This window comes from Microplitis demolitor, chromosome 7 (assembly GCF_026212275.2).
Source record: "Microplitis demolitor isolate Queensland-Clemson2020A chromosome 7, iyMicDemo2.1a, whole genome shotgun sequence".
Taxonomy (NCBI): domain Eukaryota; kingdom Metazoa; phylum Arthropoda; class Insecta; order Hymenoptera; family Braconidae; genus Microplitis; species Microplitis demolitor.
In genome coordinates, this window is record NC_068551.1 from 6,061,018 (window position 1) to 6,088,451 (window position 27,434).

Here is a 27,434-nt window from a genome sequence, read left to right on the forward strand (position 1 = left end):
TTTATTTATTTATATTAATGTCTTGTTTTATTATTTATTAATTATTTATGACCAATTACGAAGCGAATCCCGTAAACCTCAACCCTGAATAAAAAAAAGACTAGAAAAATTTGGCATTAGCTACAATAAAAAATTCGATGCATTTATTATCTAAATAATAGTCATCAAACCTCCTTGTCGGAAAAATTCAAACCCTGTTTACATATTTAAATCTTAAAAAATCAATTTCGCTTAATCAGAGTCTCAATTGTTCTCAGTCATCTTTTTCACAATTAAATTTATATTTAAATCCTTTTTCACTTTTATTTATTATATTATTATTATTAACTACCGTAAGTATTTACTCATAATTTATTACACAATAATAATTAAATTACTAGAGAATCTAGTTAGGATTTAATTAAATTTATTTAAAGTGTAGTGAAAACACGAGAGTGATATCTAAACGACGCAATGATTCACGCGTTAATAGAGGCGAGGATTCAAACATATATTTATATTTTATTAAACTCGCCTACACGATCGCACTTTTGGATTTTTTAAATAATTTATTTATTATATAATTAGTATTTTATTTTTATTTAATCTTAATCTTGCATAACTTTTTTGTTTTTATTTAAACCGTTCACCGAGATCGCTTTCAGTTGTCAGTCCACAGATTATTTTCAAGCTCTATTTTATTTGATAGCTGACCCCGGTGACCCAGGTAGTGTGACAATCTATTATGAGAAATTTAATTAAAAGTCTTTTATTATTTTATTATTATTATATATTAATATAATAAGCACTTGATCGATTTGCTTCATTATTATTTTTTTCTTTTCTTTCTATTTATATTTATTTATAATATTTATAATATTTATATTTTTATCTCGATTTTTATTTAAATTACGATAATCGGAGACGAATCACTCACACGATTATCGTAATTAAATAATTATCTGTAGTGAGAATCCGGCTCACACATACCCAACTTAAATAATTTATAAAATGCCATCGTATTACGCATCCAATAATAAATCAATTAATTTATTTATTTAATAATAATAATAATTATAATTAAAATAATGAACTTCTTTCGTGAAGTAGAAACGAGTTTTGCTGGCTAGTTGGTCGTGAGCATGAATAATCGTATAAAAAGCGGCTCATTTTTATTTATTTTTAAATCCGACCGGAATTACTCGACCAGCAGAACTTTGGATGCATCATAAGTTGACATATAATTTATTTATAAATAATATTATAAATTAACAAATAGATGATCGAGTCGATTTTATTATTAAACGTCGTATAAATACGCATATACTTATTTTAAACGTATTATATACATAAATAGATAAATTTATTAGGAATATATATATATATATATATATATATATATATATATATATATGTCTATATATACATATATATAATTAATTAATAGTGTCCTAGATGAAAGGCTTATTCGCCAATGAATTTATTTAAATGACCCCTTCTGGTCGTCGTAAATATAAATAAGACAATTTTTTATTGCAATTATAATAATATGTCTTATAGATATATAAAATGATGGAATGGTTGCTGTAATACTTCATGCACAAGCAGAAAGACCTCTTGATGAAGTATCAACATCACCGGACCACCGTCCAGGGTCCCACGTTGGCTAGCACCAATCATCTTCATCGCTATCTGAATGTCGAGTTCGTGGTATCCTTTGTTTGCTTGATGACAAACCACCAGCAGTTTGTGATTGCTGCTGTGGTTTGAAACCGTTTGGTACGGGACTAGGTAGTAAACGACCACCACGACCCATCGCTACTGCCTGCTCGAAACTTAATGGACATTGAGGTGGACCTGATGGTGGTATATTACCTGGTACCGAATGCCCCATATGATGGATTGAGGATTGTGCTGATTGATGATGTCCCATTAAGTGTGGACCGTGAGTTGGCGATGCATTTAGTTTTGGAAAATTAATGTTCGATGGTTTTAATTGTAATGTTGATGGTTTGTTGGGCGTTGGAGGTAAACGACGTCCTTGCCCGCGACGAGTCACTAGCACTGGGTAACTGTGCTGATGAGGATGATGATGGTGGTGATGAGGGTGAATTGGTTGACGTCGTGACGCTGGACTCGGGCTACGAGAACGTTGCTCTAAGCTCGTTGTTCCGTAGTGATGGCGCCCATGATCCATTCGATGCACGGGACTTGGCGACCGCGCGGGACTCGTTGACGCGCTCCATGGACCTATGAAGGTAATTTTTAGTATTTTTATGTCGTCTGGAGTTGAAGGAGCTTATGGTTCTAGCAAATTTTTTAACCACAAGGAATACATGCGAGGATTTAGTTTTTTTACTGAAGAAGATGGTGAGTTTTTATTTTTTTCTCGTACTGAAAAATTTATGAATTCAATGCAAGTTGGAAATTAATTATCAATTTAGGAGTCGCTAATATTTAAAAAAAAAATCTTAATACGTAGGAAAAATCTTGTTTTTCCTGGAGAAAAAAAGTATTTTTCAATAAATAGCCGTAAATTTCAGCATTTTTTACTAACCCATAAAAGCTTATGTTGAAAAAAATCAAAATTAATAATAAAACTATTGGTAACAAAATATTTCAAGCATTGGATAAGAATTTTTTTAATTTTGATACGACCCAACTTTGAGATAAAAAATTAGCGTAATGTATAATAATCTAATGATTGATTAATAAATAAATAAATAAATAATAAAATTTAATATTTCTTTAAATGATCAATCATCATCTTCTTCAATATGTGCAGCAAGCTGAATAAACATGATATCGCATACTTAGATATCAGCATGATACGCTAATTTCGGAAAAAAATTGTGTAGGTGAGATGAATGTGTTTTTTTTTTAAGCACATGCTTCTGTCACGTGCAATTTTTTTTGAAGTGTATAATAATAAATTTTTATAAACAAAACTATATTATAGTAAAATACAAAATAAATATTTAAAAAAACATTATTTAAGAAAAAAAAATTGCACTGTGTCTGACACTAAACTAAAGTGTTGTGTTTGTAGACCTAATGTGGAGTGTAGATTGTTATTTTGTTTGTGTAAACAAAAAGGTGTTGTACTTCGTGCTGTAATAGGATTCAATAACTAATAATAATAATACTTCAAATAAACGATAATTATAATAAATTTTAAATTAAACACAATTATAATTTTTCGATTAAAAAATCATAATAATAATAATAATAATTTAAAAATAATTAAAGACACATCCGATCCAAATCGATATTAAAATTTATGTATTGGTAATATTTCGCTGTTTTCATGCACCAGCATCTTCAGACGAAATCTACAATAATTTTAAATACATTTTTTTAGAAATATATGCTTTATTTTACATAACTAATGTTTTTAAGATCAACGTAAAGAATATTAAATCGTAACGTTAAATTGTTAATTATAAGTTGTCATTAGAATATTTATAATTAATACAATAAATCACATTCCGAATAGAATTAAAAATTTCTTATTTTTTTTTTACAATTTAATTTTTTTTTAATAATTACGAATAAAGCAACCCTGATAAGGATTTGATAAGGATATTCTCGTAAGGACCTGAGATGGTAATCCTGATAAGGACCTTATGGGACTTAAGTGTTACATCCATATCAGTTCCTCGTCAGGATATCCTGATCTGGACCTTATTTGAAATAACGTTAATTTGGTAAAGACCTGTTCAGGTCCTAATGAAAAATTCTAGTCGGGTATGTCAAACTTAACATATACATTAGGGTGCTTCGTTTCCGGCGAAAGTATTTTTTTTGTTGCTCGTCAAGCAAAATATTGTTTTTTTATGCTAAAACAAAAATTCCTGCCAAGTTTGAGTTCTTAATTTCAATCCTAAGTACTTTTTTTATAGGAGTTTTAATAATTTGAAAAATAAATTAGAAATTGTCATTTTTTTTTAATATTATATTTTTTAACTTATTAAAACTCCTATAACTTGGAAACTATGGACGTTAGCGACTTGAGTAATAGAGTTTTTTTTGAAGGGAATAAAATTTCCTATGAAATTCCCATTCAAATTTTTTGTGTACATTCATTGGTTTACGTTCTGCAAGCTAATAAAGGTCAATTCGATACGAAAAATGACTTCCTCAGCGGACATCAGTGAAACAGCTGGAATTACAGCTAAGTTACTATGGGCACTTTTGAAGAACACCAAATGCCCTACAATTTGCGACCAAACCCGCATTGATATCATAAAACGCAGCTGAGTATTAGAAAATTAAAAAAAAAGTAATTTAATTTATGTGTATTTTAAATGGGAAATCTTGTAAATCAAATGGAAAGTACTTAGGATTGAAATTAAGAACTCAAACTTGGCAGGAATTTTTGTTTTAGCATAAAAAACAATATTTTGCTTGATGAGCAACAAAAAAAGTACTTTCGCCGGAAACGAAGCACCCTAATATACATGTACCTGAAGATTGGAATGCTTTTCGCGGAAGAAAAATAAAAAAATAAAACTAAATGAAAAGTAAAAAATCTACTAGATCTACATTTCTGAAATATTTCACACGTCAGCGGCAAATAGTAGGCCACCCGCAACTACCCTTTAAGTCACTTTCAGAGTCAAATTACATAAATTATTTTCATTGCCGTTAAGTGAAGCGCGTTCCAATCTTCAAGTACATCCATATGTACTTACAAAAAAAATGATTACTAAATATTGTAGATTTGGTCAGAAAATGCTGGTTCATAAAATAAATGAAATATTACCAATAAATAAATTTTTTTATCGATTTGAATCGAATGTGTCTTAAGTTATTCTTAAATTATAAGTACCGATCAAAACAAATATATATATTTCAAAGCTATAAGCAAATAACATCATAACAATAATAATAATAATAATAATACTAAAAAAAAAAAAAACGATTATTAGAATAAATTTTAAATTAAACACAATCATAATAATTTTTCAGATTAAAACTCATAATAATAAACAAAAAAAAAAAAAAAAAAAAAAAAAAAAAAAAAAGTTGCAATAGTTCAAACAATTAAAGAAGAAAAAGGTGGAGGATAGTTGATAAAGTATATTTTAATTATTATTTAAGTTTTCTTTTTTTGATTTTTTTTTTGTGAAAATTTACCATCGTCATAATAGTCGTAGTGGTCGTAATAGTCTGTGTAGAGCGCATAACCCAAAAGAATGAGAAAAAAACATATTACATCAAGTCACACAGAGCTCTGCCTCTTGCGGAGAAATCATTTATAGCAACATTCATTATTATATTAGATGATTTTTTATCGTCAGCTTTGAATTATTAAAAAAAAGAACATCAACATACGCCATTTTATTTTAAAATTTTTTATTTAGTTTATAAAAAGTTATTGTAGAAAATTTTCATAAAACATATAATAAAACAGTCAACACACACAAACACTTTGAAAGATTCATGGGATAAAAAATAGGTTTTGATCCTTTGAGAGGATTTTTTAAATAACGTCATGAATACTTGCAAGTTAATAGTTCTTAAGTTCATGCAAAAATTATATTTTTTAAAAATCGATATGTCAAAGACTCAATTCCATAAATTTATAACAGTTAAATTTCATAAATTTAAATATGATTTGTTTTTAAAAATTAAAATGATTTTTTTTTAATTATTAGTCTGGTAAATATTTTTTAATAAACGAATAATTCTCAGCTGATAAACGATAAAATCATCAAGTTAATAAAACTTTAAAATAAAATAAATAATTCGTACCTCTTTTATGCCGATGATTGTATTGTGAGTGTGGATGATGAATATGCCGTTGAATTTCCACGACATTGGTCACTGTATCGCTAAAACCAACGTCATGAAATTGTGAATGATGGTGATCGTACCTTGGTCTTCTCGATGGTGATGGTGATCTATGTAATGGTGAATGTCTCCTATAAATTTATTCATTTAATCGATTAGTTATTAATTTATAAATTCATAAATTCCAAGAAATTTTTGTTAAAAAAATTTTTATTTAACGATGCTTACACTAAAGTTTTGAATTCCTGCCTTATTTAGAGGGAAGAAAGTCGCACTTTTTATGAGAAAACAAATGATAAAAATTAGCGCATGCGCTATTTTTCCCGCAAACAGAGTCAAGAATTTAAACGTTCAGGTGCCGATCTGGTAAAATAGTGGTCGCTTTCATTGAAAAAAATAGTATATTATACACCGAGAGAGAAAAGTATGACATTCAGACCCGCGAGCCAAAGGCAAGGGTGGCAAACACGCGGATTTAGACGTCATACTTTCTTTCCTTGGTGTGTATACAAATTTTCACCGAATCTGCGCCTGAAAGTTCAAATTTCTGCCTCTGTTTATGGGAAAAATGACGCATGCGCTAATTTTTATCATTTGTTTTCTCATAAAAGAAAAGAATGACTTCCTTCCCTCTAAACAGGGCAGGAATGTAAACTTTCGGCGCAGGTGTGATGAAAAATTTTTTTCGCGCGTGCACAGATGTCGATGCGCACTGTTTCTGGATTTCTAAAAATTTCTTTCACTGTAAATTAATGTATTGGGATTCTTTCACCCATGATCGCCGTCAAAGAAAACTCATAGAAAATCTATAGAAAACCAGGACTTATCACAGTCTAAGAAAATCTATAGAAAATCAGGACTTGTCAATGTACAAGGAGATCTATAGAAAATCTTAAATTCACCATTTTCTTTCTGATTTAAGATCTACGGAGAGTAAGTCAATCTGCGTCATCGGGATCTGGGTGATTGGTTATCTGTATCATCGGGAATCCAGATATTTGGGATCTGGATCATTAATACATCTGCGTCATCGGAATCTGCGTAATAGAGATTCGCTTAAATTTTTTAAGTGCTCGCGCTTAAAATAAGCGAGCACAGAAACAGTGCGCATAAACATCTGCGCATGCACAAAATTTTATTTTTCAAAGAAAGCGACCAGTATATTACACACCAAGGGAGAAAAGTAGGACATTCCGACAATATTGTAGCAGGACAACTACCTTAAGAGTATTAAGTCAAACATTGATTTTTCCCTTGAATTTTCAGAAGTTTAAAAAATATTTAAAAAGAAAAACGTTTGTCGTGTTACATTTTGAAGTTTAGAATAGTCAACGCTTTTTCAATTTTTCGTTAAAATTTTTTTTTTTCACGGGTAGTATTTATCACTAATCCAAAATTTATGTGGTTTCATCAGTTGCGATCGTTGAAGAGTTAAATTTTCAGATACTACATTGATAAATAATTATAATTAAATAAATTACCTTAAGCTCGGTGATCGTGAATGAAGTCGTGGATGAAGTGGCTGCGAATGAAGACGATCGCCAGTATGCGTTAAACTTTCAAGGCTTCCCACACGCGAATCACTAACTACATCCTGTAGATCCTTCAAATAAAAATATACAATTTAATAAAATACAAATAAATAAAATTTTATAAAGGAATATCATTTGTTATTTATTAAAATCATAGGTATCGTTGGTTCCTTTGCTTACAAAAAATTAATTTTTCATATTATTAATTAATAGACGCCTTTTGCCTCCAACTTTTTTTTCAAATCACGTCTAATAAATAGAGAATTTTTATTAAATTCTTATTCAGAAGACGTAAGGAGACAGCGTTATTTTAAATTAGCGAAGTAGAGAGCTCAATAATTTAAATGAGTATGAATTTAAGAAAAAAAAAAAAATAAAATAAAAAAGTTTAAGTAAAAAGTGATGAATAAAAAAATTATTTAAATGCTATTGCAGTTTAATTATTAAACATGCGTCGTACTTAATAACCATGCACATGCATTTAGTGTTAATTTTATGAAAAAAAAAAAAAAAAATATGCTTTTTATTAAAATTGTATTATTTATTATTATAAATAATAAATTAATAAAAAAACTAATTCAATGATTTATGACTATCGATTACCTAATTTAATATCTATAATTACTTACCACAAAAATAATTAAATTATTATAATTTGAAAACTTTAGAACGTGAATTATGTCCACGTTCTTTAACTTATTATTATTATTTTTAAAACAATTATTTTTATTATAAATAAATCACGAGGATGAAAGCAGCTAGGGACGGGTGAGACTTTACTAACACGTTAATTAACTAATTGTTATAACTAATCCCCTTTTTTAAAAAACATTTTTCTAGATCTGCGTTAAGTGTGTTGGGAAAACTTTTATCGTGTAACGACTTATCTACGGGATTTTTTTTTCTAGTCTATCAAGTGTAAAAAATTCCTGATCTAAAGACAGTTATCTATCTACACTAGACTGATTTTAAAAAACCGATTATTTAATTTTCAAGGACACACTTTCAAAAGTTTCAGAAGGGTAAAAAAAAAGTTGTTAAAATTGGAGCTCTTAATATCAGCATTAAAAACTTCTTGGTTGCAATTTTCTATTTCCCATTTAAATAACATGAGAAAACATTTTTTTTTTTAACTTTAAGTTTTATAACTCATCAACGAATACGTATATCAAAAAAATCAATACATGTTTTTGTTGAGAATTGAATGTTCTACAAAAAAATATCTTATCATTTTTTGAAAAATTCAATATTACAGCAGTTATTCGATATCAAAGTCAAATTTGTAGAAATTTTACTATTTTACGACTTTTCTGGTGAAACTATCAGACTTATCACAAAATGTCATAGGACTTTTTTTTTAGACCGTTTCATTCTCAACAAATTATGTCTGAGGATTTTTTCAAAATTCTTGAATGCTCTTTAATTATTTGCATTAGATTTAAAATCAGCCATAATACGGTTTTTGAAACCGATTGATTTTAAATGCGAATAACTAAAGAGCATTCAGGAATTTTGAAAAGTTTGTAAGAAGTAATTTGTTGGAAATGAAATGGTCTACAAAAAAGGTCCTATGAGATTTTGTAATAAGTCTGATAGTTTCACCAGAAAAGTCGGATAATAGTAAAATTTCTACAAATTTGACTTTGATATCGAATCACTTCTGTAAAATTGAATTTTTCAAAAAATGATAAGATACTTTTTTTGTAGAGCATTCAATTCTCAACAAAAACATGAATTGATTTTTTTGATATACGTATTCGTTGATGAGTTATAACATTTAAAGTTTAAAAAAAAATTTTCACATGATATTTAAATGGGAAATGGAAAATTGCAATCATGTTCTAAATGTCGATATTAAGAGCTCCAATTTTAACAGGCGTTTTTTTTTACTCTTCTGAAACTTTTGAAAGTGTATCCTTGAGAGATAAACAATAGTTGATTTTCTTTAATCGGTCTAATCTACACTCTATGTAAATAATAATAAAAAAAACAGTTTGTAACAGAGTAATTGAATTCTAAGAGGATAAATTGTATAAAAAAGTGATCAGAAATAAAAAATGACATTGAGACTTTCTGCTTCTTGTTTTTAATTATTGTAATAAAAAGAAGTTAATTATTAATTAAAATGGCCATTGATGAAAATAAATGATTTGAGAATTGATTTTTTTTTAATTTAATAAATTAATTAATTAAAAGAACCGTTACATTTTAAATTACAAGTTCGGTTTTTTTTAATAAATCCATTAATTTCTAAATTAAAATTTTGTCTGTATTTGGAAATTTAAAAAAATCAGAATTAAAATTTGATTTTGATACTTTAAATAAAGAAGGAATAATTGACATTTTTAAGTAAAAAATTTCAAAAAATTATGTGAAAATTTGAAAATTAGTTTCAAGTAAAGATAAAACTTTTTTGATTTTTGTTTTAAAATCGATAATAAAAAACAGCGGTATAAAATTTTGAAACTTAAATTTGTTTTTTTGTGCAATTACTTTTAAATTACAAAATATCTGAAATAAAAAAAATTAATTCCAATATCGTATAGATTTTTAGCGTAAAAAAAAAATGTTTAAAAAGTAACTGTTCTCTTAATTAATCAAATAAAAAAAAAAATTAATTAAAAAATAAGGAACTAAACTGACTAATTTTGTATTTAAAAAAAAAAGTAAGTGGCCTTAAAAGAAAAAATGAATAAAACAAAATAAAATTTTTGTTGAATTTAAAATGGACCGAGCCGACACCTTGAGGTTACGGATTGAGGAGCGAGGTGCGTAGGTGTTCTGGTGTTGATAGTACGAGGGTTGTCGGTGGTGGTGATGGTAGTTGTCATGATGATGATAATTGTGATGATAGTATTTATAATCATTGTCGGTATCGTAGTTATATCGGTAGTTATCATGATGATCATGATGGTGGTGATGGCGGTCATAGTGGTTGCGGTGGTGAAAGTGGTGGTGGTGGTGGTGGTGGTGGTGGTGATGATGGCCCTGGGAGGACTCTGCCAGCAATGGCTCTAGCTCGGGGCCGCGTTCCTTGCCGTTAACTACAACCCCAGACCCACCCACTCCCTGGCTACTCTCTCCGCTGCTCCCTAGTTTATCGTACTGATGAGACATCTTCCAGTTCACCTTTTTATTTCTGTAACATAATTATTATACTTATATCGTAAATATCCCTCAGTTTTTATTATTTATTTAAACAAACTATTTCTTTTTTGTTTAACCCTCAGCGGTCACACTTCCGGCGCAAATCATAAGTCATAGTTATCTATAGGACTCCATTGTCTTTAACCAGCTATCAAAATTTTTAACAAATTTAATTTTCGAGTTCTGACAAAAACAGAAAAAATGACTTCTTATGTAAAAAAAGATACAGCTTTAATAATTTGTAAAATTTTTTACTAAATTTTGTGGTAAAGTCTTAAGAAATAAATTTACTTAGACACAAAGTCGATTAAAAAAATTATACTTTCCAAAAAATACATTTTAAAAAAGTCTAAATAGTTTTTTTGTAAATATCTCTGTAATTATTGAGTTATTTGAAAAACTGCAAGAAACCTTTTTAGTAGCGCTTGAAATTCTCAACAGAAAATGTATCTTATATTTTTTTTTAAAAATGAATAGCTATTGAGATATTCAAATTTTAAAATTCGAAGAATTATTTATATATACTAGGGTGTACCAAAAAAACCGACAATGTTTTTTTTTTAAATGCTAATGAAATTCTGTCAGAGGATGTCAAAATTTGAGCCGTTAATATTGATATTTAGAGGTCGCGAATCAAAATTTTCTGTTTTCCATTTAAATAACATAAGAAAAATTTTTTTAAAACTGGAATTTTATTCCTTGTCTTGAAACTCGTGTATAGGAAAAGTCAATATATATTCTTACAGGAAATTGAACACGCTTCAAAAAAAGTCTCTTATAATTTTTCGATAAATTAAGTCTTTCAAAAGCTATTGAAGGTTAAAGTTGAACTTACTGAAAATTTTCAGATTTTTTTACTTTTATGGCATAATTATTATTCTTTAAAAAAAAAATAGGTATTTATTTTCGAAAATATTTAATTTGGAGTACATGATAAATAAAAAATGAAGATTAATTTTAACTCATGACAACTAATGCAGTTTCTAAGTGTGTTCTTTATCATTATTAATAAAAAAATCATTTCATTAATGAAGTACTTAGAAACTGCATTAATTGTCATAGGTTAAAATCAATCGTCATTTTTTGTTTATCATGTACTTCAAATTAAATATTTTCGAAAATAAATACCTATTTTTTTTCTAAAGAATAATAATTATGCCATAAAAGTAAAAAAATCTGAAAATTTTCAGTAAGTTCAACTTTAACCTTCAATAGCTTTTGAAAGACTTAATTTATCGAAAAATTATAAGAGACTTTTTTTGAAGCGTGTTTAATTTCCTGTAAGAATATGTATTGACTTTTCCTGTACACGAGTTTCACGACAAGGTATAAAATTCCAGTTTTAAAAAAATTTTTCTCATGCTATTTAAATGGAAAACAGAAAAATTTGATTCGCGACTTCTACATATCAATATTAACGGCTCAAATTTTAACAGGACCTCTATTTTGATATCCTCTGATAGAATTTCATGAACATTTAAAAAAAACCATTGTCAGTTCTTTTGGTATACCCTAATATCCACTGAGAAAAATGGAGACGAAAAATGTACGAATTTTAATTATTGTGTCGTCCAAATTTAAAACAGGAAGTTGAGTCGTCAAAAAATTACTATACTGCACTATAATTATTATTGTGAGTCTCTAGAAATTATTTAATTCATTAATAATATTAACTGGCAACTTAACTTCCGGTTTCAAATTTGGTCGACATCATAATAAAAATTCTTAAACCCATTTTTCCAATACAGACTTGGAGTTAAAAATTTGCTGACCGTTGAGGGTTACAGTAAATGAACTTGAACAGACCTGATGCTACGTTGTCGACGTTTCTGGGCTGGACCTAGAAGAGCCCCATAAACTCCTTCCTCATCACCATCATCAACATCATCAACATCATCGTCGTGTAATGAGTCCTTGTGATCCTGCGACTTGCCATTTTGTATTGGCGGCTCTAGACTGTTTAGTCGGCTTCCATGGTGGTTATTACCACCAGTATGATTCACTCCGGCCATGTCCATCAGGCAGTTGAAGAAAGTTGAATGCTGTTTAGTAATTTGTGAAATCCGTGTCAGACTCGGTATACTTTTATTTATTACTTTTTTTTTTATCAATTATTATTTTTTTTTTTTTTTTAGTCAACGCATCACTGCCAAGTCCACAATGAATATATGAGGCACATACAGGCTTTTTACCTTTTCCGACGTAGACTTTCCTTAACTTTTAATGCACTATGACTTTTTTAAATTTAAAAAAAAAATTGTTTATTAATTATTTAAAAATTTAATAAAAAATAGTAAAAGTTGTGATAAAAATAGAAGTTATAAATTTGTGACTTTTTTTTTTAATAAGAAAAAAATTCATGCTTGTGTCGTGATAATTATAATTAGTGCAAAGTATTAAAATTTATAAAAATTTTTTGAAAATAATTTATCATTGGATTTACAAATTTTTTAAATTAATTAATTATAAATATTTAAATACCCTATTAAAAAAATCCATTTGGGAATACAGCCTAAATTCCTGTGTACCCAGATGGTGTTTTTGGATGGATTCCCATAAGGATTCCTATAAGAATATTGATCTATTCTTATTTATCACACATCAATAGATGATAGACGTAAAAAACCAGATAGGAACTATTTACATAGAAACTCAGATTCCTGTATGAATTTCCCATAAAGAAATCTATAAATATTAATTTTTATATCGTTACTATATAGGAATCTAGGTACCCAGAGTTTCCTATGTAGATTTCCCATATGAATTTACATACCCATGGTTTCCATAGAAATTACTTATATAGAAACCCAGATTCCCATGTGAATTTTCGATAAGGAAATCCATAAATACAATTTTTTATGTCAAGTTCTTATATGGGAATCTAGATACCCACAGTTTCCTATATGAATTCCCCATATGGGAATCTAACACTTGATTTTTTACATGGATTCTTATATAAATCCAAATACTCCTAGAATAATTCCTATAGATTCTTACATAAATCCCTTCTTTTCTACATAGATTCCTATGGGTTCCCATGCAAATTCACATGGATTTTTTCGATAGGGTAATTTAATAAATATTAAACTTGTAGATCCGATAAAAAAAAAGTATTTATTTAAAAAAATAATAGTATGAAGTATAAAGTGCTTGGTAAAGTAATTAAAACAGACTTCATAATAAATTATCTCATAACTTGTTAATAAATGTAATTATAAAGCCTGTATATGTTTTGTTGAATTATTTTAAATTTAGTAGAAATAAGTAATAAGTTTGTAATTATTTTAAGTGACATTGACTCGTGGACGTTATTGTGATACGTATTTAATGTTATAAATATATATATATATATATATATATATATATATATATATATATATATATATATTTATATATATATGTATGTATATAAATATTTATATATTAATGAGTATACATGTAATAATATAAACAGTTGCACGGATGCAATTATTTAACATGCATTATAACAATTTGTCAATTATTAATAAAAAAAATTTACTAATAAAATTAAAAAAAAAAAAGATATGTATTGATAATTGACAATAAGTTTGTTATTTACTTATGTATTACCCTTTGATTAAAAATTTAAATTTAGCTTAGCACGTACAATAACATACGATTATAATTAATATAAACAAGCCGATACTAACGGTCACAAACAGCCGGCGTTCATTCTTTATTTTTCAAAATAAAACTAGCCCTATTTGGTTACATACACATCTAAGGGAAGGTATCGATTGTTTTTTATTAATATACAGATTTTTTTTTTAATTGTATCTATTGAAGAAAAATATTTAAAATATTAAGGGCCAATTTTTTAAACCGGGTTCATTTTTATCTGGGTTTTAATTAATATTGCTAGTAAAGTAGAGGCTACTGCTCCATTTTTGGACATTTGATACTTAATTTAAATTTATGAAAAAGTGTAGAGTAAAATTACTATTTTAATAGTGGGATAAAAGTATCTTTAAGCATTTTTAGAAAATTAATCACATTGTGTCTTTTACAAATAATTTTATTTTAATTTTTTAAATGTTCAAAACTGGCCAAAAAGGGTATTTCTACCCTATCTTGCGTTAGCTAAAAATTGAAAAAAAAAATTTTTGAAAGCCAAATGGGCATATATTTTGACTGATACGCTTTTTTGGCTTTCAAATTTTTTTTTCTAATTTTCAGCTTTATAATAAGTTTACAATATGATTAGCATTGAAAAAAAATTATACGCCCTTTTAATTTTAGAGAGTTACCTAAAACCAAAAGGGCGTATAAAAATGTATCCTTTTGGAATGGTTTCATACCTAATGAACTTCGAAAATTTTAACTTTTACACTGTGAACTTGGAAATTTGAACTTTGGCGATTTGAACTTTGGTAAATTTTAATTCCGAATAATTTATTATTTCTTTCATCAAAAATAATTTTTTTTTTATATAATTATTCATTTACCAATAAACATTAATTTATTTATGAGTTTTTCATCATCATCGTCATTAATATTTATAAGAATATTAATAGGTTGTTTTATTCATAAAAGTTCAAACTCACCAAAGTTCAAATTGTCAACTTCAAATTGCAAGATGCGATACCAACTCATTAATGACATATAGATATACCAGCAACAATAATTTAAACCTGTTTTAAAAAACTGACCCTAAAAATGTGTTCAGTTATACTCACTGACATTAATTTCAAAATTATCAGTTGTATTGTTTTTTAATCCTTATCAAAAGGACATATTTTTTAAAACCTCTATAAACAATTGATACAATTAAAAAAGAACATTTTTTTTTTAATTAATACCTTCCCTACATATAAGACAATTATAACTAAATATTAATCTATTGTTATAATTACAAACATGCCGATAGATAAAACATGTGATTTGTGATTAAATATCAGAGTACTGTGATTTATTAATATATATATATAATTCGATTTGATTATAAATCGATAAGTATATATATTCAAATCATATCGTGTACATTCGTGTGATTTTTGAAAATTGGTCCTAATTACTGACGTGATTGTGTTGAGATTAAAGAATTCGTGTGTTGAGTTTTTTGTAGTTTATTTAGATTTTAGGCTGTTGGGTAGATTATTAATAAGCGTCATCTAAAATCTATATCTAAAATATGCAATCTGAATTTTTACAGATGTGTCACTATAATAAAAATGAAGATTCATTATTATAATGATAAAAATGCTTCAGTCCAGTTGATTTTTTATTTACAGTACTACAAGGGTTTAAAATCTAATGAATTTACACGAAAAATATTTTTGATTTTTACAAACAAAATTTTTCAATGAAACATCAAAATATTTTTCGATGTACTAAAAAAAAAAATTAATAAATATTTACAATAAAAATAATCTAAATTAAATCTAAAACCTTCTAGACAGTTCGCTATTTAAATTTTATTGAAAAGGTTTAAGAATAAAAAAAAAATATTAGTAATTAATAATTAATAATAGAGTGAAAGCTAGTAGAGATAATTAGATTAAGAAAGGGTTTTGTTAATGAGGCAAAAGGCAGACTATTGATAAACTATTTTTAAATAAATTACTCGGTTAATATAAAGCTACTGAGACTTTGACTAATGTCTTGTCATAAAGGTTGATGCTGCTTTTTGTAGGTTATTTTTTTTTTGTTTAACTCTTACTTTTACTTACACCACTATATTTACGTTGGTCGCAAAGGAAGAACGAACGTACTTGTTGCGAAAAGTGTTTACTTTACGCACTTTGTACTCACGTTCCATCGATACCAGATGTTTAAATTTTAACTTTACAATTTTATTTTTAATTAATAGTATTCTTTATATTTTTTTAATTTACGCAACATAATTTCCTTGTTGAAGGATTTCATATTTATTACATTAATATAATTATTAATTTACTTTTTTTAATTTCATAAAATTGTAAATTAAAAATGGAATTTTATAACAAGGAAGACACTATTGGAAAAATTAATTAATTAAAAAAATTAAGATTAATAAGCTCAGATATTCCTACTCAATTTTTTATATATATATCTAAATATATATTGATAAAGGTTACTAGTAATTAATAAATTAATAAACTATTATTATTAATAAATAATTAATTATAATTAATAATTATAATTATAATTAATAAATAATTCATTTATTAATTTATCTAATTTTCTAATAAAAAATACGTACTGACGTATTTTTTTTAAGACTATCTAATGTGAGTGATCTAATAGAGTAATATTTTCTAGGGAAAAGTGTTGTGTGGTTGTGTAAATTAATTGGAAATAATAAAATTAAATAAAACAAAGTTTAAGAGTGCACACCTCAAACACTCTAAAAAATCAATTACAGTTGAGAAATCAAAAATATGACAAAAAATGCACACCTTAGGAGGTTCAAAAAAATTCGGTGTGCAATTTGTGGTCAGTAAAAAAAAAATTCCTCGCGGATACAGTTTACGGTAATTTTATGGCAATGTTACTGTTCAATGTAATTTTATTAATGATATACTGTAAGATCCGGGTGATTTATCATAAAACGTTTACCATACGTACTCTCTAAACATGAATTAGTGAAAATAAGTGGTTATAATTTGTATTATAAGTGAGACTAATTTCAAAAAGTGGTTCGATTGACACTTAGAATTAGTGAATATTCACTTATTTCACTTATTCATGTTTAGAGAGAACTTTAACCTAACAAAAAAACGGTAGAAAATCTAAAATATCGTATTCGAAAAGTTCTTTACTATGATTTACCGGTAATTTCGCCGAAATTTACAATATTTACTGTGATTTTATGTTAAGTTTAAGTCCTGATTGAAAACTTCGATTGAATACGATTCCTAGAAAACCAGTTTCAGCTCAGATTAAAACGAAACTTATGACATTTCGATGACGTATGTATATAAAAAATTTCAGTTCAACTTTTTAGCTCTCTTATTCGAAAATAGCATATCAACTTGAGTACTTTTTTATTAAAATATTTTTTGTACTTTCATAAAATTGTAGGCACGATTTAATGTGTTTGCAAAAAATTATTGAGGTGTGCAGTAAAAATATCGAAGCCAGGTCAGATTACTTTCAACTTATAAGAAAATGGATCTATTTCGCGTCCATTTTCAACATGTGCACTTTTAATGAGTGGAAAATTGACACACTTACAACCCCTTCCAACTTGTGCACTTTTAACTGGTGGAAAAGAGGTAACATGTGCACAAGTTGAAAGCTGACATGAGGATTTTACTTTTCCAAAAATTAAAAATGCAGAAGTTGGAAGAGGATGTGAATTTTCCACAAATTCGAAGTGCACATGTTAAAAGTGGACACGAGATAGAGCCACTTTCTTACAAGTTGAAGAAAAAGACCCGGCATTCATATGAAACCTAAAAAAAAATTCTACGTTTGTTTGAATAGTGAGAAACTAAACTAGGGATCTCTAAAAATAAAAGATAAAAGATTAAAATAATAATAAAATAAAAAAATAAATAAAAAATATAAATTTGAGAAAAGAGAAATAAGATTTACTACCGCCTGGGCTGGAGTGGTTTGCCCGGCACTATCGTTATCGTTATCAGTCTGAAAGAATAAAGAAAAAACTATACAGTGGGGGATGATTTAAAGATGTGTGATGGCTTTCTCTGTTATTTTCTATAGATTAGTATGTTTTTATTTATCTAATTATTTTAATTATCATTATTATGATTATTCTACTTAAATACTAAATCCTATAAAATGTCTGGCTAACCCTCGACTTATATTTATAATTATTTTAACTTAACAGAAGTCAATTAAAATTTATATAAAACACGAAATATTTAACAATACCTATTGTTTTTAAATCATATAATTAATTAATCGTCTAAATAATTAATTAATTATAAAACACTAAAGTTCTATACAAATAAAATTTGTCTGACTTAAAATTACCTAATCTACTTAATTATCATTCGAAAAATTATTGATACAGTACAGCTGCTCAATTTCAAAACACAGTAAGGGAAAAATTTTAAAAAATCGATATTTTAGTATTTTTAGTTACAGTGCAATCTCGTGAACATAATTCAATACATATTTCAAAAATTTTATTTTTCTCAGTTACTGTGTTTTGAAATTGGGCAGCCGAGTACAATCTGGTTTTAAATAACTCGGCTATTAGTTTCTTCTCCTTTATTTTTTTGCTCGTCTCGAAATGTTACCCACACTTCAGTTTCACTAATGAAGTTAATAAATAAATAAATAAATAAAATAATTCATAAAAAGATTGCGAGCACGAATACACACCGGACACATATGAAGAAAACCAAGTGATTGTACAGTAAAAAATAGTAGGGAAAATGCGTTTCCAATAAATTTTTCTTTTATAGTCTTTGACAGTAACTTATAACCAGGTTGTACTGTATTATAATTATTTATTAATTGTAGTTTTTTAATTGATCATATTATTTATATAAATATTTTAATTAAATAACTCGTGTAATAGAATTTTCACTCATGATAAAAATTATTTTTACTAAAAAAAATATTGATTGTTATTTTAAATTATCACGAGTAAAAATTTTTCCACAAAAAAAATATTTAACTAATTTAAATATTAATAATTACTCTGATTAAGAAATCTAATTTGTAATAATTTGAGGGTACGTAGCTCTTACTCATTTTGAATCATTCAAAATTGTCTGAATTATTTAGCTTTCGAGCATAAATTTTAGTAAGAATCATTTTGAATCATATTGAATTAAAAAATAACGAAATGTTATTTTATAATTTGAAATTATTTGAAATGATTTCTCGATGAAAAAAGATTTTATACAATCGTATAAAATTGGATAGAAAAAATGGCTCGACCCAATTGTAAACAATCGTACATAATTATATCTAATTGCATACAATTTATACAATCGTATATAATTGTGTATATTTTGTATATAATTTGTATATAATTCTTATATAATGACATACTGTATTCGTATAGATTATATATCATTGTATCCAATTCTATACAAATATATACATTTGTATATAATTTTATTATTATTTTTTATATAGAATTATATACGATTGTATATAATTATATAAAAATTTTATATAATTATGCATCACCTAGAGGTTAGAACTGTATACAGTTACATAAAATCTTTTTTCATTGGATTAAACTTTCGAATCATTTCAAATTAAATTGAATTAGAAAGTAATGTTGCAATTATTTTGAATTACTTCAAATTATAATTTTATGATATCATACAGTATAAAATAATTTAGATTTTTCAAATCATTTCAAATTAAATTTCTTAATTAGGGTACATAATTAAAATAATATTTTCCCCTTCTAAAACTAACTCTTATAATTGATAAAAAATATGAATAAACTAACTATAGTTAAATTTAAATCGTTTGTTAAATCGAATACTGACCTATAATCGAATTATTTGAGGCACTACTTAGCACATAAATATATAATATTGAGGATAAGGATATAAAACAGAGGCTTCAATTCACAATGAATAATTCAACAAAAATAAAATATAATTAATCTTGTTGATTATAAATATTCAAAGTGAAGTGAATACTTTTTATAATGGGTACTAACAAGCTACTGGAGAGACTTGGGTTGCAATTTTAAATTATTCTTTTTATTAATAAGAATATTAACGATCAATTTCTACCACGAATAAGCTAACGACAATCACACGATCTCACTAGTCATTATATATATATTTACTATTTATATTTAATGACTGATAAGATTATTCCACTTTATTTCTTAATTCTGTTTTTTTTTTTTAGATTGAAGTAAAGGCAAGAAATAAAATGGAGTTACACGAATAAAAAAATACACTCACACATTTTAACAGTTACGGTTAATTATTGTCACGTTTTTTTTATACATTAGGTAATTAATTTTTTATAATTACGATAATCAGTTAGTTAAAAGGTTGTTTTTATTACTCACCTGGCCGCCTGCTGGTTCTATTTGACCAAACCTCGTTGTCTTCCAGTTCTCGAGGATCAACAGGCCAGCATAGATTTTACCAACAGTTAGTTTACCTTTCGATAATTCTATAAAAAAAAAATAAGTTATTATTATCATTGACTTTTATAAAATACAATTAACTATACTATTATAATTATTTATTATTTTTATTATTGTTATTGCGGGAGAAGAAATTGTATTGGTTAAAGAGAAAGGTAATTGGAAAATTTTTAAAATAAAAAAAAAATATATATCAATAGATATCGCGTCACTAATTCTAAATGAATACATATTTTTGTATTTTTTTTTTTTATTTTAGTTACTAAGTTTAAACCCACAAGGGCGTAGAACTTGTTTTTTAATTGCTAATCATAATGTAGACTTATTTTAAGACTGAAAATTGGAAAAAAAAATTTTTAGCTATAAGGAAAAAGTCCCTATATCCGCTCAGTACAATTAGCCGCTCACTTTAACTGTTTAATGCATTTTTTATAATTTTTATAAAAAAAAATTTCAACTAAAAAAATTATTATTGATAAATAATTATTTGTGAATCTTGTGAAATATATTAAAATATCATGGATCAAATTATTTTATAATAGATTATAAATTTAAATTAAGTGACTGTTTTCAAAATCGCGCTCAGCTGGGCATTTTTTACTTTAACGTTCATTCGTTAGATTAAATTTAGGTTGTGTCAAATTTTTTAAGAATTGTTATAACTATATCTTGCTAAATATATTTTTAAAATTCATGAAATTTAATATTACGAAAGAATAAAGTAATATAATTTATAAATTATTTGTCCAAATCAATAAACTTATGATAGTTTAATTGATATTGTCTTTGAGCGACTATAGGGCCATGTGTTGATCGAGTAATGGTACATGACAACTTTTAGTGAACGACTATGGGTACATTCAAGGACCTTATTTCAAAAATTAATAATAATTAATTATCAAGATTATTCTTAAAACTAAAATTTTATTCTAATACTTGAAACTTCAAAAAATAACTATAAAAAAAAAATATGGTTTTTGATTTTATTTATTAATTTATATTGAGTGATTCAATCTCACTCCAATGAAAAGTGAGCAGGTATAGGGGCTTTTACCTTAAAATAGGTCTACAAAACGAGTGGTAATGGAAAAAAAAAATTATAACATTTTTTGGCTTTAGAGTTTCTTTAAGCAAAAAGAGCGCATAAAAAATATGTCTTTTTGGAATTAGTAACGCAATAGAATTATTAATAGATTAACGATGTTATAGAAAGAGGAAAAATAAATAATTATAATTCTAAATAACTAAAGTAAATAACAAAAATTAAATTACCAAGATCAGTTATTATTTTTGAATGTCATGCAGAAGAGAAGATAAAATTATAAATATAAAGAATTAGTTCATTAGAAGTAAAAAATTATTATTTTAGTAAATGGTCCAGTTTCTTTTTTTTTCAATCGATAAAAATTTTGAATTTTAGAATGAGTCACATAGAAAAAAATTTCCAGTAGTCTAATTTTTTTTCTATTTATTCATGACATTTATATTTATTTACAATTGTGCTATTATTATAATAAAAATTAATATTCACTGTCTTATCCCCATTTTAAAATTCAAAATTATAAATAAAAGAAACAAGTTCTTTGATAACGAATAAACTATATGTCAAGTGTAATTTATAATTCTTATTGACAAAAGCAGAAACATTATTAGCATTTCCAGTATGATTTATATATAAATATAACATTTAAAAAAATATAAGAAGTCAAAAGAATCAGAAACTGGTACAGAGAAAATAATGAAGTAATTTATATGATAAATAAATGTAATATTATTTACCTTCTTTCCTAGGTATCAAAAGGTCCAACATCCTTTTAGCTTGCAATGGCCAAATAGCTCTAATAGTATCTTTCAATTCTTCATCTGCTTGGTCCATCTCTTCAGCTGCAATGTAAATATTATTAAAAAAATGTAATCTTTCAAATCAATAATCAGAAGCAAACAGTAAATAACTTACCGACTCTCATTTTGATACTGAGATTTTCTCTAATCAAGGCAAAGAGTGTCGTTGTAAAGGCGACTTTACACTCATCATCAACAGGCATATTCATCCTGATGAGTTTTTTATAGGCAAGTCTATTTGGACATTTATTACCAAATCCAAGGGGTGGATCCATATTTTTTAACATATCATACATTTCAGTGAAATGGATCCTACCAGTTGCATTTGGATCATATTCAGCCCATATTCTCACAAACTCGTCGAGATGATGGGCACCGAGAATCGATGAGTCGCGAGTGAGGTAGTCGAAGTTGTCCATAATAACAGCGACAAAGAGATTAAGCATCAGAAATGAACAGAAAAATATAAAAGATACAAAATAAGCGTAAGCTAAATTTGAACCGCATCCTTCGGGTGATGGTTTAGCTCTTGGATCACATTTGCGTTCTTTTATACATGATAACATAATGCTTGGCCACGATTCACCCGTCGCACACCTATTAACACATCAATACGGTTATTAAATACTTTTTCATGATACCAGCATTGAAGCTTTAAGTTTAAGTGTCTGTACAACCATTCGGACCAAGCTGATTTCAACTCGATGCTGCGGACAAATATTAGCGAAGACGTAAATTGCGATGCCTTCAGTCAACGGGCAGAAACAAATACTGTCTTTTCTCACTGAAAGTCAGCTTCACTCTTGATTTCAGCTTTGATACTAAATAGTATTTATTAGTTTCTGCTTAATTATAAATTGCAAATCACAATTTACGCTTACGCTAATAGTTGATCACACCATTGGTTTTAAATTAACTTGTTTCTGACTGGCTGTTGACACTGAAACTTTGAGTTCCAATGCAGGTAATCGTAAAAAGTTAGTATGTGACATAGAATTAAACACGATTTCAGACTGCGGGTAATATCAGCGCTCGGGCAGCCAACACCTGCAGTCTAAAATCGTCTTGTTTCATCCCTTGTTACACAATATACTATTAAAAAATATAAATATATCAATAACTAAAATACATGTACTGTAATACAATTTAAAAGCAGGTTTAAATTAAAAAACTCACCGAAATAGTAACATTAGACTTTGTATAAAACTTTGAAAGTTATTGTGTTCATATATCGAGGTATCGGGATCCAACGCAATATTTCCAAAAACCTAATACAAGCAAAACAAAACAAAAAACAAATAATAGCTATTACTTTGACATATTAAATAGGAGATAAATGGATAATTAAATACCAGGGTTATCGATAATTAATTACTGATTCTAGCTCTAGCGTTCTAATTATAATTGTTGGGTATTATAATAATTTAATATTATTTATTGATATTGTATGAGCGTCGAGCAGCTTACTGGCCGATGATGTTAAATAATTATTACGAATGTCGCTTGCTCGACTCACCGAAAAAGTAACATGAGACTACCGGTGAATGATTGAAAATTATTGTGACTTTCTATTGCTGTCTCTGGATCATTTGATATATTTCCAAATACCTGACAATAGTTTATTTAATTTCTCAATAAATAATTCAATTAAATAAATATCAATCTGCTGCTTAATTAATTTAAGTATCAGTATTTCTTGTTTATTAAGGGTGTCATTTATGATTTTTATACTAATCCCGGGAAGTCATAAATTTATTATATAAACTTTTGTACACATCTAGTAACGTCGAGTAGAATACCAATTTCCCAAGATGTATAAGATACTATTTTTTAAATATTATGAGTATTAATTATTTAAAAAAATATTTATTATAAACATTACCTGCATTCCGATAATTGCATAAATGAAGAAAAGCATCGCTATAAGTAGACATACGTAAGGCAATGCCTGAAAGTCAATTAATAATAGTATTAATAATAATTACCATTAAGTAATAAAAACAAATAATTAAATACACAGTAAAAAACGAATCGTCAAAGTGTAAAAACAAGCGTATGTTAAAATTCTGAGTGTTGAATTTTCAACACTTTTGTGTGTCAATTTAACATACAATATTTATCTTGTTTCAACTGTCAATCGATTGATTTTTTAACACACAAAAATGTTATTTTATACGAAAGTAACACTTTTTATATGTTACTATGAAATCAACACACAAAATATGTTAAAAATAATCTCGACCGACACGAAAGAATTCCGGATAATTTCAAGTAAAAAGTTAAAACTATTGCCTCGGTTGTTTTTCTGGGGGGAACGTGCTACCCATCGTGTAACCACACTATTGTAATGATCGGCTGGCATTTTTTATTATTCATTTCATTTTATAATTTTATTGGATTAATTTTAAGAACATTTTAAAAAAATAATAATAAATGATTGTATGTACATATATTGAACAATACATGATATTATTATTTTTATTATTATAATTATTATTTTTTTATTATTTTTACTAATATTATCGTTATTTTTAATATTTCACTGCTGAAGAATCAATTATCTACAGTTGTTTCATTGATTTTAACTTTACACCACATAATGTAAAAAATACTTTTGAGAAGTGTCCAAGTAACACAAAAGCGTATGTCAAATTCAACACTCTTCAAGTGTTGCAAATAACATATGAGTGTGTTAAAACTGAAGGTTACGTTTTCGAAAATTTTGACACTCATGACGTGTTACTTTTAACATACACGAGTGTAACTTTTTCAAAACAAACGACGAACGTTGAAATAGCATATAAATAAGTGTCAATCGATCGTTTTACACACGAAAGTGTCAATTTTGACGAATCCTTTTTTACTGTGTAGTAAATGAATAAATAAAGTACCTTAAAGGATTGTACGAAAGTCCAAAGTAAAATTCGTATTGTATATCCTTGTCTGAGTAATTTAATCAGTCTAGCAGCACGAAAGAGCCTAAGACACCCGACGTTGATGAAATTTTCCTGTAGGAGACAAAGAAAATTACACTTTTTAAAAAAGCAAAATAATTATTTCTTTCTAGTATAACAACAAAACTTCGTACGTGCATCTTATTATCATTAATGTAACTATTAAATTAAATATTAATCATCAATGTTAATTTTTATACTTTATTTTATTTTTAGTAATAATATTTGAAAAATTTATAATTTAATAATTATTAATTAACTTGATGCAAGAACGAAGCTACAGAAAATTACGTGAAAAATTCAAAAACATTTAATGTTAATTTTAACTGCGATAAGCGAGCCCATAATTATAAATATAAAGTAATTAAAATTAAAATTTATAATTGAGAATTAAACACGGTGTCAATTTAATTTGTGTGAGAGAAATTTTGGAATATTTAAAATTAAACTGTATCAAGTTAGTCATCGTAACAATTTGCCAGATTTATTTTAAAATCCCGAAACATCCAATAGAGAAGTTGCTTTTATTTTTTATCATCTCAAGTTTATTTATAGATGAAAGAATATCTTTTCAAAAGTACATTTTAATCATTTTTTTTAAGTCAAAATTTTTATTTTTTTATAAATTAATTATAAAAAAATTAATAAATTTTGGCGCGAACAAAATAACATAATTGGCTGTGACGTCATTACATGGAGCTGAAACGAATGAAAGTCACGTTAAATTCTTGTATTTTCTTTTTGTTGTGGTTTTAATAGGGTAAACATGGATATTTTTTCATCTCTTAACAACTTCCATTAAATTTTCAAAAAAAATTTTAACTACAAAACATGCAACTTCTCTATTCTAAATTTTAACTTCCTGTTATGAAAATTTTCAATTTTCAAAAAAAGGAAGCTATTGGTTTCGATCTGATTTTTAGAACTCGAGTTTCTAACAGATGTTGAAATTTCAAAGTTCATGGAATCATTCCAGACCATTTTTAGATGGGCACCAGTGTGTGTCCGTGTGTGTTCTGTGTGTGTATGTGTTTATGTGTGTAAAATAATTTTTTTCATACGATATCTTTAGACTTAAAAATGATGAGATTTTGAAATTAATCGGTCATATCGGTCAAAATCTAATCAGATTCAAGTCTCAAAAATCTAATTTATTTCGATTACTGAAAATCACATACAATATGAATCGGTCAATTAGTTTGAGAAATATCGTACGAAAAAAATTTTAATTAAATTTTTCAAGCTCAAAATTTCGTCGAATATTAAAATTTTTTTAATGGCTTACCAGATATTCCAAAAGTAGAAGTATAAAAAAATTTAGTAAGCTATTTTTGAGCTAGAAAAGCTCATATATACATATTTAATAGTATATTAGAACTCTTTGAGCTCAAAGATAGCGAAAAGTTTCTGGGCTGGCTCGCAGCGTCAACCAATTTCAGGATTTTTTTTTTAAATCATCTTATAAAAAAAAAGACAACAGACTAAAAATCAGTATTGCTTTGAAAAGAATAATCAGTAGCCGCTACCGATTATTTTTCGGTAGCTACCACCGATTGTTTCGGTAGCCGTTATCAATTGAAATCAGTAGCAGCTACCGGAAAAAATCGGTAACTGCTACCGAAATTATCAGTAGCTGTTACCGAAAATTAATCGGTAGCGGTTACTGATTATTTCAGTAACTGTCACCGAAATAATCAGTAGTAGTTACCGAAAAATAATCGGTAGCGGCTACCGATTTCGTTCGCATGAAGAATCAGATATGTTCTAAAAATGAAGCGTATATCGCGTTACTAAAACCATAAGGGCGTATCTCAAAATATACGTCCTTTTGGTTCTGCAGAACCAAAAGGGCGTATAAAAAAACTTTTTTGCTCCAATCAATGTAAAAATGTTGACAACATTAAAATCTATTGAAAAAACGAAAGAAATTTTTTTTTTTTCGTTTTACGCCTTTTTGGTTTTAAGAAAAAATTTTTTTAAAATCATAAGGGCGTATCCTGTTTTTTCGATTTATTATCAATTATAGATAAGAGTAAGAAAAAAAATTGCCAGGGTAATAAAAATTATCACTCCACAATTTAATTTATATGAACAAAAATTTATTTAAACGAAAAAACAAATAAAAAATAGAGAAAAAAT

The 27,434-nt window shown here is 26.8% G+C and overlaps 1 protein-coding gene across 1 annotated transcript in view; it reads right to left on the bottom strand.

The window, feature by feature from the left end:
- Positions 1-1,467: 1,467 nt before the first annotated feature.
- LOC103576100 (voltage-dependent calcium channel type A subunit alpha-1) overlaps positions 1,468-27,434 on the bottom strand; it is a 165,049-nt gene continuing 139,082 nt past the window's right edge. Inside the window, exons 20-29 of the mRNA XM_053740947.1 lie at positions 25,233-25,349; positions 24,224-24,289; positions 23,518-23,609; positions 22,457-22,938; positions 22,279-22,383; positions 20,419-20,525; positions 7,257-7,378; positions 5,737-5,906; positions 5,119-5,151; positions 1,468-2,229 (exon numbers count right to left, since the gene is read on the bottom strand). Coding sequence (XP_053596922.1) covers positions 1,646-2,229; positions 5,119-5,151; positions 5,737-5,906; positions 7,257-7,378; positions 20,419-20,525; positions 22,279-22,383; positions 22,457-22,938; positions 23,518-23,609; positions 24,224-24,289; positions 25,233-25,349 — 1,878 coding nt within the window. The 3' untranslated portion in view covers positions 1,468-1,645. The remainder of the gene's footprint in view (positions 2,230-5,118; positions 5,152-5,736; positions 5,907-7,256; positions 7,379-20,418; positions 20,526-22,278; positions 22,384-22,456; positions 22,939-23,517; positions 23,610-24,223; positions 24,290-25,232; positions 25,350-27,434) is intronic.